At 26.9% G+C, this 15,314-nt stretch overlaps 2 protein-coding genes across 2 annotated transcripts; one reads left to right on the top strand and one right to left on the bottom strand.

Annotated features, from left to right (window-relative positions):
• Positions 1 to 5,533: 5,533 nt before the first annotated feature.
• OCT59_026780 (uncharacterized protein) lies at positions 5,534 to 5,737 on the top strand (the record flags this gene model as incomplete). Its single annotated transcript, XM_066143439.1, has 1 exon — positions 5,534 to 5,737. One exon carries the CDS (start codon positions 5,534 to 5,536, stop codon positions 5,735 to 5,737), a length of 204 nt encoding a protein of 67 aa, XP_065992960.1.
• Positions 5,738 to 7,352: 1,615 nt separating this feature from the next.
• Positions 7,353 to 8,193, bottom strand: OCT59_026779 (uncharacterized protein; the record flags this gene model as incomplete). Its single annotated transcript, XM_066143438.1, has 6 exons — positions 7,353 to 7,538; positions 7,630 to 7,700; positions 7,786 to 7,852; positions 7,926 to 7,968; positions 8,081 to 8,088; positions 8,167 to 8,193. 6 exons carry the CDS (start codon positions 8,191 to 8,193, stop codon positions 7,353 to 7,355), a joined length of 402 nt encoding a protein of 133 aa, XP_065992959.1.
• Positions 8,194 to 15,314: the final 7,121 nt, after the last annotated feature.

Raw genomic sequence — 15,314 nt, 5'->3', positions numbered from 1 at the left:
TAAATTCTTTTGTTTTTTGTACTTATTTAATCTTTTCCAGCACAAATAAAATTTTGAACGTATAAAGTATTCCAAATTGGATCTCCGTTTACAACTCCAATTAAAATAGTAATACTATCATGTTAATTTCGTGTAATAAATAACTAACTGATTAAATTTTTTTTTTTTTGAAGATGAAAACAACAATATTTAATTGAAAGAAATAAGTGATTGTAATTATTATTACTAATTTTATTTTTATTTATCCTTTTTTTTACAAGAAATATCGGCTGAACTTTCAATTTATGGAATGATTAGAGTTAATCAGGGTCAATTATTGCCATACCCGGGAGACAAATTCGTTTAAAGAGAATAAATAGAGAATTTTTTAAATTTTGTGTAGTCACAGAAATATCCTGTTATGTGCAATTCGGAATATTGTTTTTATTCTCAAGTTTATTTCATTAAATTAGAAATTAAAAGAAAACTAAATATGGCATACAGGCAATTATTATAATAGATTTTTTACATTATAAATAGAACCGAAGAAAGTCGAAAGACGCAAGAAAAAAACAACATATAATGCACACAAAATTAAATTTTTATTCGTTATCAAATTTTCACTTTTCTAAATAAAATTTTTCGTACTAAATATCATTATTCGATCGCTGCAACTACCCCATCGAATAATGATAATAATTATCCCATTCATAATAATTCTTCCAGTTGCAAAACGTCCCTCTTTTCATACTATTCTATGAGCCTGGTCTGATCCGGCTCAAAATTTAAATTATCATTATTTGATCTCTGGAATAATGATAATAATTATTCCAGTTAATAATAATAATGATCCATACTATATATGACATTGTCTGTGAAAATAAATTTTGTTTATCCCCAATAATCCTTCGCATCACGTTATTTCCTTTTGATTCCTGAAAAAACTTTATCGATACTTTTATTACAAATTAAAATTATAAGATCGATATGATCTCTCTTAATGAAATAACATCTCGGCCTATCCTATCACTAAATAAAAATGTACAAAAAAAAGGCATAATTTCGATATCTTAGCAGGTTTACTTGATTCTAGTATGATCCAAGTGACAAACTTATCAATAATTCTAAAAATATGTTATATAGTTAGAACCATGCATTATAGAATTAGTTGTCTGTCCTCCTTTTTGTAAAAAAAAAAAGATCCAACCCTTTCCCCTTCGTAGCTCGCCTCCCCTAGTATTTCACCCCCTTTTCTTCCTCTCCCTCTTCGTAGCTCTCCTCCTCAAGTCGTTCGTCGTCATTCACTTCCTCATGTTCATGTTCTACTTCTTCAGAAATTTCTCTAATAAGATTTAGGTAAAATTATTTAAAGGAAAGAATTTATACATACTGTATATATTTTATTATTTAAAGAAATAAAATGTTCCCATTTGTAAAATTAGTAGTGATGCATTTATCTCTTTATTAATCCTAAGAATAAATAAAGTAAATCAAGAAGCGCCTTTTGTTATGAATTTAATATTTCCAAAATTATTATATTGGAATCCATTCAGTTATGACATCCAGTTTAAATGTTTTCATTTGACATTTTGACATTCTTGTATTAAATTATTTAACACTATTTAATATAAAAATTTTTTGTGAAAATCACGTGGAGTAAAAAATTTTGGCATTTACAAAAATAAAAATCTGCACCGCCGATCGATCTGATCATGCTTTGTGTCATTTACTCGAATATACAATCCTCTTTCGGGTGATTAGGTCAAGCTCTTATCAGATTGCCTCTCAAATATTCGGTTGCAGGTACTAAGCCATTTTATGGCTAAATGCGCATGCGGATATGCAAATTGATTATGGCTTTGATTTTAAAAAATTACTAAGCTTCAATAGGGGGCTTTGTTAGGCTTTGTTAGGCTCAATCTTACCGTACGTAAATCTCTGGATCGGGTACTAAGTCATTTTGTCAGCTAAACGTGCATAAACGTGCATGCAATTGAATTTGTCTACCCTACAAAAATATGTCTAAATCTTCCAGAAAATGTAAAATATTTCGGTCATCCTAAAATGTGAAAGACTCCGGATACTATCGATTCCAATTCCGGAATTCCTTTTCATAGGACGATCTCAAAGAAATATAAAATTATGTTATTTGTAATCAAATCACAAACAAATTGTTGCGACATGAACTCAAAGAAAAATTATACAACATGAGCTCCGAGAAAAAATGGTATAAGTCATGGAAGAAAAAAAAGGTCGAGAGGCCATTAAAACTCTTAATGGCTGTGTTTGAACTTAATTAATGTTCAACCCACTAATTTCCCATATACAAAAACATATTTATCGAACTTCAAAGTCTCTAAAATGCGTTCAAAAACCAAATGAGTATAGTCAGATAATTGGTAATCCTTCAGAAGATTCTAAACTTGACAAACTTATAAACATTAATTTAAAGCTCATTTGTTAAAGTTGTTGCGCTAGATGAAGTAATAATGATATTATAATCTTGAAAAGAATGTTATATGGATTTATTTTTTTAATTAGATTTTATGATATAGACTTTCATCGCATAAACATTCCGTGCGACTACTCCTAATATAATAGAGTTTTTATTTAAAATAATTCCTTTTAAGACAATTGAAAAATTAACAATCAGCTTTTTACACTTATCATTATTACTTAATCAGCAGTATTTTTATATATGAACTCTTTTGCAGTTATTAAAAATTTGTTTAATCACAATTTATTTGGGAAATATCTTAAAATTATTTAGCTAAAACATAAAATCGGTATTTACAACAAAAACTTTTCTTTCTAAATTCAACATCTTCAGCTGTTAAAGGTGTAATTTTTTAGTTTCAAAATCTGATAATTCCTCATCATATTTTTTTTTGAAAATAACAATTCAATATAATAAAATAATATTAATGGTACCTCAATATGGCGGTCATAGGTTTTAACATGAAATACTTAATAGTTTACATTACTCTTACAACTATTAATAGCATAAATAGAAACCTGATAAAAGATTCCTTGCATTTATTCAATAATTTTATGTTTTTATACTCCTTTATCAAGTGTGATGCTTTTATTTAAAGAATGCGAAAGAAAAACAAGTACATACTCAAACAATTAGCTCATCGAAACGTCCTTATAATGAAAATAGTTAAAATACACACTCATTATTATTTTTGAAAGTACTGTACATGTAATTTCCGTCCCGCCATGTGTATGGCCAACCATTAGAATCAGTGTAACAACAATGGCCAATGAATTTTTAGGATCAGTATGTAACAACGTTCTCAGATACGATTATTTTCCAAAAGATTTCTGCCCGAACATTCATTAGTAATGTTATATTTATTAGATAATAATGCGTCAATAAATAATGTTGGTGAAGATAAAGGTTATAATAAATAAATTCCTTGAGTAAGAAATAAAAAGAATCAAGAATATTGAGAACTCAAAGAACACGCACAATAGTTGTGGAATTAATGAGTTATTCAACAATTGAAGAATTAAAACACGTAGAAAACTCAGAAATAATCGACTAAAGAGATAAAATAAAGATTTGATTGATTAAAATACTTTAACAAAGAAAACAGCGAAGCTTGTTCGAGTTGATTTCTTCCTTTTGTTTAATTTTTCATCATAATTATTCACAATTATTAAACCTTTTTATTCTCTAGGTCTTTTACGGTGGATTATTTCCATTTGAGCAGGATAACTGCTTATTAGTAATAAAGGTATTACACGATTACTTTCATTATTTATGAAAAAGATTGTGCACTGTTCTATGCAGCGAGATAAATTAAATATATCAATTAAACCTAATCTAAAAATACAATTTGATATTTATTATAGAGGATAAAAGAGTATCATTATCATTCAAATCCCAAATATACTCGACCGAGGTTTGTTACTTTTAAAGAGCATATTAGAATAATAGAATATAATGATCCTATTATCCTTAACGATCTATCATAATATTTACTAAAATGATTGATTTGATCACTTTTACAGGCGTGACTTTTTTTTTGCTGATATTTTTACGGACGATAAAGATAGATTAAAGTTCTCAAATCTCGATATTTAAATCAGCAATCTGCGATCCACGGCTCCGGAAATGACATCGAGAAATCGTGAACGTGAGAGAGATGATGCATGATCTTATTTACGGAAGAATATAATGGTGGCAGTGTGGGCGTTGCTGCTGAAGGTGGTGGTGTGGGTTATGATGAAAATGATGATAGCGCTTGTTCCCGGGTTTATTCACAAGGAAATCGAAGAGATCTAAATCAGAAACAACAAACAAAAATGTGAATTATTTAGATGAATTTCCTAGATATTTGTGATTATTGAAAGCTAAGCCATATCTCGGGAAGAGGGGCTGTGTAGCTAGTATAGATGTACTGATTATAATATAATACAAATGAAAAAGTTTTTTCACAGTGGGAAAAATACCTTGCGGCTGAGGAATTAATTTATTGCCGTTAATCCAATCACCGAAATAAGGCATGAATCAGCAAAATCAAAGAAGTATAAATAAAGTGATTTTTTGCCATCCTTACAATCAAAAAAAAATAAAGCCACTTAAGATAGTTCGGTTATTACTACCAATTTTCACAAAATTAATGACGAGGAACTATGATATCCAACCCGAATTTTTACGGCTTTAATTATCGACTTGACAAATTTGATAATTAGATACAACATGGAAAAACGATGATATTTGCGTCTTTTTTAGGTATGATATTTTGAAGCTATAAATGTTTCAAGTCGTTTTCTTAGTGGGTTATATCACCATTTACAAAAATATTATAGACTTTTTAACATCATTTTTTTTAAAATTTTTTTTTTTTCCAGCTCAGTATTGGGGCATATGGCTTACCGATCCGATTTATAAAAAAAAAATTTGTTGAAATATTTTCGGTTTACTTAATTTTACTAAATATAATTTTATTTTGAAATGCGAGATAATTCTTTCATATTAATACCGTAATATCCCGCTCTATATATTTAATTTCTTATTATAAAAATGAAATATTTTTTTTTTCTATTTCACTTACTATGTCTGCATGATGAAGAAATTGTTCACCGAGACTTGGTAATTTTTTTAATAAATTAATAAAATATTTTATGAATTACATTAATTAAATTTTTTTATATATTATAATAGCATTCCTGTAATGTATTGGTTCATCGGCAAAAAGGATCGATGAGGCATCTAATTCGCAAGCGAAATTACTTAATATGTCTCCCTAAAGTATTAATGAATAATAATAATTTAAAATTAGATAAAAAGAGCGATGTTTATAGTATTGACGTTTTATTTGAGAAATATCAAGTGGGAAACTACCATTTCATGAAGAGATAAATAAGATTGGTTTAATCTATGACATTTCACAAGACCGAAGAGAAGAAATTATTCCTGATACTCCTAACAATTATTCCACTCTGGAATAATGAACCAAGCAAATGACCAACTATACATGAAGTTGTTAATAGATTAAAAGTATTATTTGTTTGCCAGATCCAAAATTCCAATAACGATAATATGAATACAAGTGAAAGAGAATTGATAATTGCAAAAGAACAAATAAATAATCCAAATGAAATTTATAATTGGTTATCAAATAATCAAACTACTGCAGAATCAATCTTTTTACTTGGATATTTTAATTATTATGGAATTGGAACAATCAAAGATGAAGAAAGAGCATTTAAGAGTGTATCAGAAGAGAATCAAATATTAGCATAATATTTTAATGGAAAATGTTATCAATCTGGAATTGGAACTCCAAAAGAATGAAATGCAGGCATTTTTACATCATGAAAAAGTAGCCAAAAAAGATTGTGCAATGGGGACAATTTAATTTAGGTTGGTTTTATGAAACTGGTAAAATTGTCAATAAAAATTTAAAAATGGCTGTATATTTTTATGAAAAGCTGCAAATAATGGACATTTGATGGCTATGCATAATCTTGGTCTTTTATATATCAGAGGAGGTGATGATAAAGATTATCGAAAAGCTTTTGAATTATGTAAAAGATCAGCTGAAGAAGGGTATTTAAAAGGAATCACTACGTTGGGATATTGGAATTTGGAATTAATGTTAATAAGCAAAAGGCAGCTGAATTGAGGCTGCAAATGTAGGAGAAAAGGCGGCACAATATAATCCTGCTTTGAAGTTTGAAAAAGGAGACGGAGCTGAAAAAGATCTAGATACAGCAATTTACTGGTAGCTAAACAGCTAAACAAGAATATCGAAAAGCTCAAAATAGATTAGAAGAACTTACAAAATAATAGAATTATAGTAACAAATTATAGTAACAATTTACTGGATCTCTTTGTACTATTTAAGCAAAAACTTCAATAGATTTAGTTGGAACAATAAATTCAATTTAGCGTTAATTATATGTTTTAAAAAATTTTACTAAATATAATTTTATTTTGAAATGCGGGTCATATTAATACCGTAATATCCCGCTCTATACTGTATAATTTTTTTTTCTATTTCACACCACAATTATATGATTATATGTACTTTTTTATTTGTTACCCTAATTTGGTATTTTAAAAAAAAAATTATAAAAATATATGTGATTTAAAAAAATAAATCGAAGTAATTAAAATATTATTTATAATTTTTATTAACCTAAAATTCTTTGCAATATTAATATAAATTTACGATTAAAAAAATATTCTGAAATACAGAATTGATTTTAGTTGCCATAAGAAAAAAATAAAAGTTAAATTTCTAACATTCCTAAACTCCTACTCTCTAATTCCAATTCTCACAACTTATTATGAAGTCCAAGTCCGGTATATTAAATAAAAATTTCGTTTTTATTGAAAAAAAAAGAATCGTTTTATTAAAATATTAAACATTTTTTATTAAAATTTGCCATTTCAATGGGTGACGATCACATGGCGGACAGAGTGATCGATTTTTCGCTTCGCTTGGACAATTAGCAACAATTTTTTTTGTTTGGAATATGCTGCGTATTATTAACAAAAAGTAAATAAAGATATTAGCAATAATTAGCGAATATTACATTATAAATTAACAAAAAGTAAAGTAAAGATATTAGCGAATATTACATTATAAATATAATAAGCAAATAATACATTATTGTAAGTGTTATTATATTTAAGGATATGATCAAAATAATGAATCCAATTTTCTATTTAAATTGGTAAATATATATATGTGTTATGGTTCAACTTATAATCACACTTGGAACATTAAAACAAAAGAGAGGAATAATTCTTTATTTATTTTATAATGTATTTGATGTTGATATTCAGTATATTACCTACAGAAGAGTGTAAAATAACGGAAATGAGAGGTTATAGATTCAAAACTAATCCATTAGATCGAAAGGTAATTGTTCGTCTGAGATTTTACGCTAAACATTGGTAACTCAGTCACCGGTATATATGGTTCTTTATAATCAGGATTAGCTTTAATGACATGTGATGGTAAAGGACTTTTCGGTCTTGGTGGCTTAGGTTTCGTTATGGCCGGTGAATATGTACTTTTGGGATTCCGAAACTCCTATTTTCAAGAATTTTTAAAAGAGAATTAAATTTAAAGCAAGAGACGATGTAACGATGTTTTATGCGTAAAATCTCAGCCGAACAATTACCTTTCGATTTAATGGATTAATATATAACTTCTCATTTCCCTTATTTTCCGTTATCTTCTGTAGGTAATATACTGAACAATAATCAAATACATTAATAATTAATTACCCGGCTTATGAATGATTTGAACTTCAATTAATTAATGACGTATAACTTACGTAATGGGTTTAGACCCATATTTAGTGCGCAAGGTACAGTTAAGGTATTTGAACGTACTTTACCAGACTTTTTTTTAAGGAAAAAATTGCGATTGTTAACATCACGAAGTTGATTTTTGAAACGTATTATCATCTGATACCTTAGCATCGAATCTGGTTGGATTTTCTAAAAATTGTTGCACACTGAGATCTAAAGGAATAATTGGTGATTTGGGGGAATTTTCTTTATTACGAGAGTTATTGGCCCGCGATTAAGTATAAAATTTGAAAGGCTTTTGGCACTGTTGGTACGAACGCACGTTTCTAATAGATGAGATATATTATTATTATAAACGCTTTAAATGATAATATGATAATCCACTTCAAATTTATAATAATTACTTGTCTATATCTAATAAAATAAAACATACGCTCTAACCGATTTTTGGTACAGTCTAACTTGAGATAACAAAAACTGGAAACAAAACTATGGACGCAACTAATTTTAATAACGACAAACCTGAAGTGGTCGAAAGTTTTGAATGTTATGTTAGTCGGGTCAGCGCCAAGTACTCAAATTGCCACAAACCGGCTAAAAATTATTTAGTTAAAAAGAGTGGTGGAATAAAAGAGATGTGGAATAAAAAACCACGCGTATGTTTTATTTTATTTCTAAAAAAGTGGTACGGATCTTGTGTAACAAAAACAGGGTGTGTAGGGTGTGTTCGCGTGTACCCCGGGTTAAAAAAAATTTTTTTATTTAAATTGTATTTGACATTGATAATATTAATATTTCTTTTTTTTTTTATAGATGCGATCTTGTCTTAATATAATTACGCCTAAGTAATAAAAAGTAATTTTTTACAATAAAAAGAATTCATAAAAGTAATAATAAGATCAAAATTTTGAATTAAATTAAATATTTGAATTTGATTAAATATAATTTTTTTTATATAATTTGAGTGTGATTAATATATATAATTTATATATTATTGCCAAATTTTTTTTTCTATTCCACAATTATATTTTTTTTTTTTTGCTGACTGCAGTGTATTTGAAACTTTATTAGAAAAAAATAAATTTGAAATATAAGCATGAAGTATACAAAAATTTTAGTAAATCCCAAACCACTTGTCATCCTCTTATGAAGACCCATTTTACAATTATTATTCAGTATACAGTCTAACCTCAATATACTGATATTTGATATACTGATATACTATTAAAAACTTGTTATACTGATAAAATTTTATTTTCCCACTATATGTGAGGACATATAAATATCGGTATAACTTTAATATAATGATATTTTCTAAAAATTTCATATATGTCCTGACATATTGTTATATAAAGGTTTGACTGTACCATTGTAATTAAGAGTATTTACTACTAGGAAAACGGTAAACCGTTGCGTAGTCCAGAGCTTATCAGTATATAGGTAGATAATCACATGCTCAATTAACTGATCGAAATAATTTCATGTAATATAGTAATATAAGAACTAATTAAACGTTAACTCAAAGAACAAGTGGATGAACAATGAGATATTTTGTACTACCACAGCTAGAACATATAGAGTCCTTCGCTACACTCTGGACTAATAATATAAACTAGTAGAAAATTTATTATATTTATTAATTGTTTTATTTTTAAATTTTAAAAATAAATCTCTTTAAATTTATTAATTATTTTTATTTTATCATTTTTATTAATATAACTAGAAAACGGAAACCGTTGTAAGTCCGGAGTGAAAGATTTTGTACAAAAATCCAAATATCTTTAAAAATTCAATTTGTACAAAAAATCTGGCATCCCTAAAAAAAATAAAAAATGAAACATTAGAAACGTTTCTTTAAAGTTAAACAAATAAGAAAAGCCCCTCTTCACAATTTACTTTTAAAAGTCTGGCATATACAAAAATCCACGTTCCTAGATAAAAAAAATAAAAATGAAACGTTAAAAATGTTTCTTTAAAACAAAACAAATAAAAAACAACTTACCAGTCAAGAAATCCAGAAACCCTAGGATAAAAGTAAGAAATAAAATGTTAGAAACGTTTCTTTAAAGTCAAACAAATAAGAAAAGCCAATTTACCTTTAAAAATCTGGCGTGTACAAAAATCCCGTGTCCTTAGAAATAATAATAAGTGAAATGTTAGAAACGTTCTTTAAAGCAAAACAAATAAAAAAAACAACTTACCAGTCCAGTATATACAAAAAATCCAGAAACCTCAGGAAAAAAGTAAGAAATGAAACGTTAGAAACGTTTCTTTAAAGTTAAACAAATAAAAAACCCTTCACTTCCTAATTTACTTTTAAAGTCCAGTATGTACAAGAAATCCAGAAACCCTAGAAAAAGAATAAGAAATAAATCAAAACATTCCTTTAAAGTCAATTAAAAAAAAATATACTCACTAGACGAAACCAAACAAAAAAAGAGATTATCAGGTAATCATGTTTATCATAAACTTATTATGATTATTACACTTGTTTATTTTTGAAGTAGCACAAAATTTTAATAACACAATTTGTGCGGACTAATCAAAAATGACGCGTGCATACAAATGGACATCACCACGTGATCCAATATGTTATTAAGGTTCATAAACATATATAGTCCTTCGCTTCGCTCCAGACAATAATTTATATTTCATAACTAACACCAGTATATCTGTAAAATATGAAATATATATAGAAGCAAATTTGAAAGTATTACTAATTGCATTTTTTTTAATAGTAATATCATCTATAATAAGAGGAATTACATATATTATATAATATTTAAACTTATTTCTCTTCCCCCTTCTTGTCAGATTTAATAACCAATCAAATTATAATATTTATAAATTATATAATTTTATTAAATGTAATGTAAGATTTTGATTACCCCTTTTCTCTCCTTTAATAATTACATAATATATATAAGTTTTCTAATAATTTGTAAACTGATTATAGAATCACATTTAAAAAAAATCTTTTAGGCAAAATTTTTTAATAATACTTAAATGTTAAAGGCAAGATTTTTTAGTTTGATTTGACATTGCAATTATTTCAAGAAGTAAAGCTTTAGCTATATTATAGTATAAATAAATGTAAATAAAATATTATTTAATTTAAAGAATAATGATATATCTATATAATAAATTTTATTAGCTTATTAAACATACTGATATATTTTTAACATTAATTTACTAGTTACCACTATAAGAATAAAAACTTGATTGATATTTGAATTAAAATTCTACAATTTGATTTAATATTTAACATTTGATTTGAATTTAATTTGATTTGACAAATTCAAATTAATTTCATATTTAATTTGATTTAATTTTAAGAAACCCTAATTTGAATTATATGAAATAAATTTTATATATTGTTTTTATTTTAATTATATTCATTAACAATTTTTAAGTTTTTTCCATATATTAATCTATTACTCAAATTTGCATTTCTGTATAATGTAAAAGATATTGTACTACATATAGGGATGGGGACGGTTCGTTCAGTTCTATTTCGGTTCGCCGTCGGTTCCCATTAAGAAAAATATGAGCTACATGTGTCAAATTAAAGACACAAGTCGAACATATATTGATTATGAATTAAAAAAATTTTGATTGGTTAACAATCAATAGTTGGTTCATGATCATCATAATTTTGATGTTGATCATATTTTGAACCGGTTTTTAGAACCGGTTCGGAACCGGTTCAGTTCAATTTTTAAAAGCTATTAAAAAATTGTTTTGACTTATAAATTTTCTTTTTTTTTATTTATTGTAAAAATATTAGTGTTTCTCTATTCCCAATAAGATTTTTGGCTCATATAAGTTCGAAACCCATGAGATTTTGATCGGTTCCAAAAACCGCTCAAAATTACGTAATCGAACCGACCCTATCCCTAACTACATAACAATCAGAATTATACATGCCACCCAAATTATTTTGGACTGCTATAATTATTAGTAAAATTCCAAATTCAATTATGACATCCCAAATTATTTTGGCACTTTACATAGTAAATTATATATAAACTGAATGAATTATGGCATTCCAAATTATAATTATGGCATCCCAAAATAATTTGGGTAGCATGTATAATTAGAATTTATTGTACAATCAGCTAAAATTAGCTGTAAATCATTATAATTTGTTATTAGTTCAAGTTAAAATTTATAATAATGATATGGTGCGGCGCATCTATACTCATCAAATGAAAATTGGGTATTTTTAAACTTCAATAACTCATTAAAATTTTATGTTAAACTGAAAAAGTAAACTGATACAATTATAGATTAAAGGATTCTCTTTCATTCTATCGGATTTAATTTCCTCTAACTTTTATAGATTAAAAGTTATTAGCTTTTTAAGTTGGAGTATTTTTTTATATAAGTCTATGTAAAATAGTGAAATTTCGGAATCAATTTTCCACGTGATTACGATTTGAGCCAATCAGGTAAATCTAATTTAATAAATCACGCAATGATCAATGGGGATGTTACCAAATAAGGCTAAATTATTACTTAATTTGGTAAAGATCGGCCTAAAATAAATTTTTGGACTGTTGATGAGTATAGATGCGCCGCACCATATACCATCTGCTATTGTAATACTATAACCTTTTTTAAATAGCTTATCATATAATAATTTTATTAAATTTAAAATTGACTAAAAAAATAAAAAATGAAATAAAAGAATTGGATGATTTTGATTACAATTAGGATTTATTGCATGATTAGCTAAAATTAGCTGTAAATCATTATTATTTCAAGTTAAAGTTCTATAATAATAATGCATTATTGCAGCACTATAACCTTTTTCAAATAGTTTATTATACAACATTTTTGTTAAATTTGAAATTAGTTAAAAAGATAAAAAATGAAATGAATCAATTGGGTGATTGTGATTAAAATAAAGTTTAACCATATTTTATTAATAATTTTTAATATAATTAAACAAGTTCTATACACTTGTATTTGATATCTTCAAGAGTTAAATAGTTAAAGCAAATTAGCCAGTAAAGCAACATATATAAAGCATATAATAAACAAAAAAAAACTTGAATCAATCTAATACTTGCTTAGTTTTTTGATATGTAATATCTATAACTTGCTAATCTATAGTTGCCTTTTTGTTTTACATGGGATTTTTAATAAACAATTACTGGCTGTTTGAATAAAATTTATGCGAAAATCTAAAGATTTCTCATAATCACTCATAATTTCACCTTAAATTATGAAAGTTTTAGCCAATAAAATTGCGTTCACGTGATATGATTTAGTTAAAGTCGGACGATTTTCATTTTTTTGAATTTCGTAGCACTAGCTGTAGCGTGGTTTTACTTTAGTATAGTTTAGTTCGAAGGGTGGGTCCTGCTTGCGGGATGAGATACGTAGTTCCAATTACTTGAATCGCCTATGTAGCTTTTGTTAGCGCATGCCTTTACTGTAATAGATAACGTTCACTCCTCTTCTTGAAATAAAATAAAATAAAATAAATAAAAAAATATTATTGGCCCAAAATTGAAATTCACAAATTTAACAATTAACAAATTGGAGTATCCGTCATAAAGAATAAAGTTACCGGTTTATTTTTTCTAAATAAAATTTTGAAATTTTGAAACTTTTAAAGTACTACAATTTTATTGTCAGGGATATAGACTTCCGGCACCATAGGACAAATTTTTTAACTTCTGAAATCTTTGCATATAGGCGTTTCAGAATTATATTCTTTTTTTTTAAACGTCATGAAAAATTTTGAAATTTATCATTTTGTCATCGTAATATCGTAATATCGCACTACTGATTACGCTATTACGTAAAGCTTTTAAAACCTTTAAGTCGGATTCTGATATTTTACAGATTTTACAGATCGATCAAAGAGAAATGTGTTACGTAAATTTTTTTTTTACTCGACCGGCATTTACATTATAAAATAAACTACTTGGGCGTGAGATGAAAATTTTCTATTATATTAAAGTTGAGCGAAATTAATAATTTACATCTTTATATAGTTACACTTCTATATAATTACTGATCTTGCAAAACCGTAGAGGTCTGACTGTACATTAATTTTTTTGTAGACATTTTGATTAAATAATAATTTAAATTCAACTGCCAAAATAATTGATACTAAAGATAAAATTCCAAAATCAATTTATTTGATTGATTAACTGTATGTAAATTATATGTAGTATATGTCTATATAGAGTATTGATTAATTTTATAATTTTAGTAATTACAGAAAATTAAATTATATAATACTAATTTATTTTATTTTATTTTATGTGAAGCCGGACAGACTATTAAACAGGACATATACCAAACGTGAGTTATCCTACTTCTAGCTATCATCCATCACCAGGACGGACCCGAACTTCTTTAAAAACATAGGTACCAGCCTGATCCCCCTCCACTACCGAAAGAAGAACAGGAACAAAATTATATAATACTAAGTCGTTATTAAGTCCGAAATGCTTTGTTGTTTTACATCGTCACGTGCCGGTCGGACAGACTTCGGACTCTGCACAATTTATTACGAACAAGTATAAGGTGTACCGCTTCCTCCTTTTCTAATAACCAAAACCATCCTTCTTCATTACTTGAGTTGTATTTCAATAAATCTAGCCTCAAAAATTTTTTAGTGAGAGGTTGGATATGGAACATTGACCTGAGAGATATCTGGTGCTTTAATAGAAATACTATACATCATTTATATAATGTTTAATTAATAATATTATATACGAATAGTTGTTCAAATTAATTTATCAAAATGAATAATATATTACATACTTACATTAATTCCATTTACGGAAGTGAGTATTATAAATAAAATCTGCAAAATATATCTAGCACAGTTCGTCGATTCGGTCGATAAGTGAATATTATACATATATCATTATTAATTAATAATATTATATACGAATAGTTATTCAAATTAATTTAAAAAATGAATAATATATTACATACTTACATTAATTACATTTACGGAAGTGAGTATTATAAATAAAATCTGCCAATATATATCTAGCCCAGTTCGATTTCGGTCGTAAGTGATTATTCAAAAAAAATTTCTGCAAAAATATATCTAGCCCAATTCGTCGATTCTGCCGATAAGTGAAATATTAAATTCACTTAATTCCCTTCATTTGTAAATAAAAAAATGCACATGATATCAACCCGGATGATTTGCTGATTCAATTACTGAAGAAAGACCAAAAACTGAGCTACACACGTATGTATAAAATAATAGATTCTTCTCCACCCAACCACTGATCATTAACGCTACTGTGAAAGTTGTAACTTTTAACCACTGAAGCACTTGAACAATGTAGCAAATATGTCAGATTAGAATAGGATTGGTTTATCACAAGGCTTTCCTTCGAATCGATCAACTACTTCAACAGGGTCTTCGTTATATATTCCTCCTAAACGTTGACTTCATAATTGTCATAACCATTCCACAGACCTCCGAATCCTTCTCGTGATAATTAAAATTGCGTTATTCAATATATTAAATAAATGTTCTTTTTAATAATTAATTGTTCCTAATACCGAT

Source organism: Rhizophagus irregularis, chromosome 6 (genome assembly GCF_026210795.1).
Source record: "Rhizophagus irregularis chromosome 6, complete sequence".
Lineage (NCBI taxonomy): Eukaryota > Fungi > Glomeromycota > Glomeromycetes > Glomerales > Glomeraceae > Rhizophagus > Rhizophagus irregularis.
The sequence above is the reverse complement of the archived record's forward strand: the minus strand, read 5'-3'. Positions and strand labels throughout refer to the sequence as shown.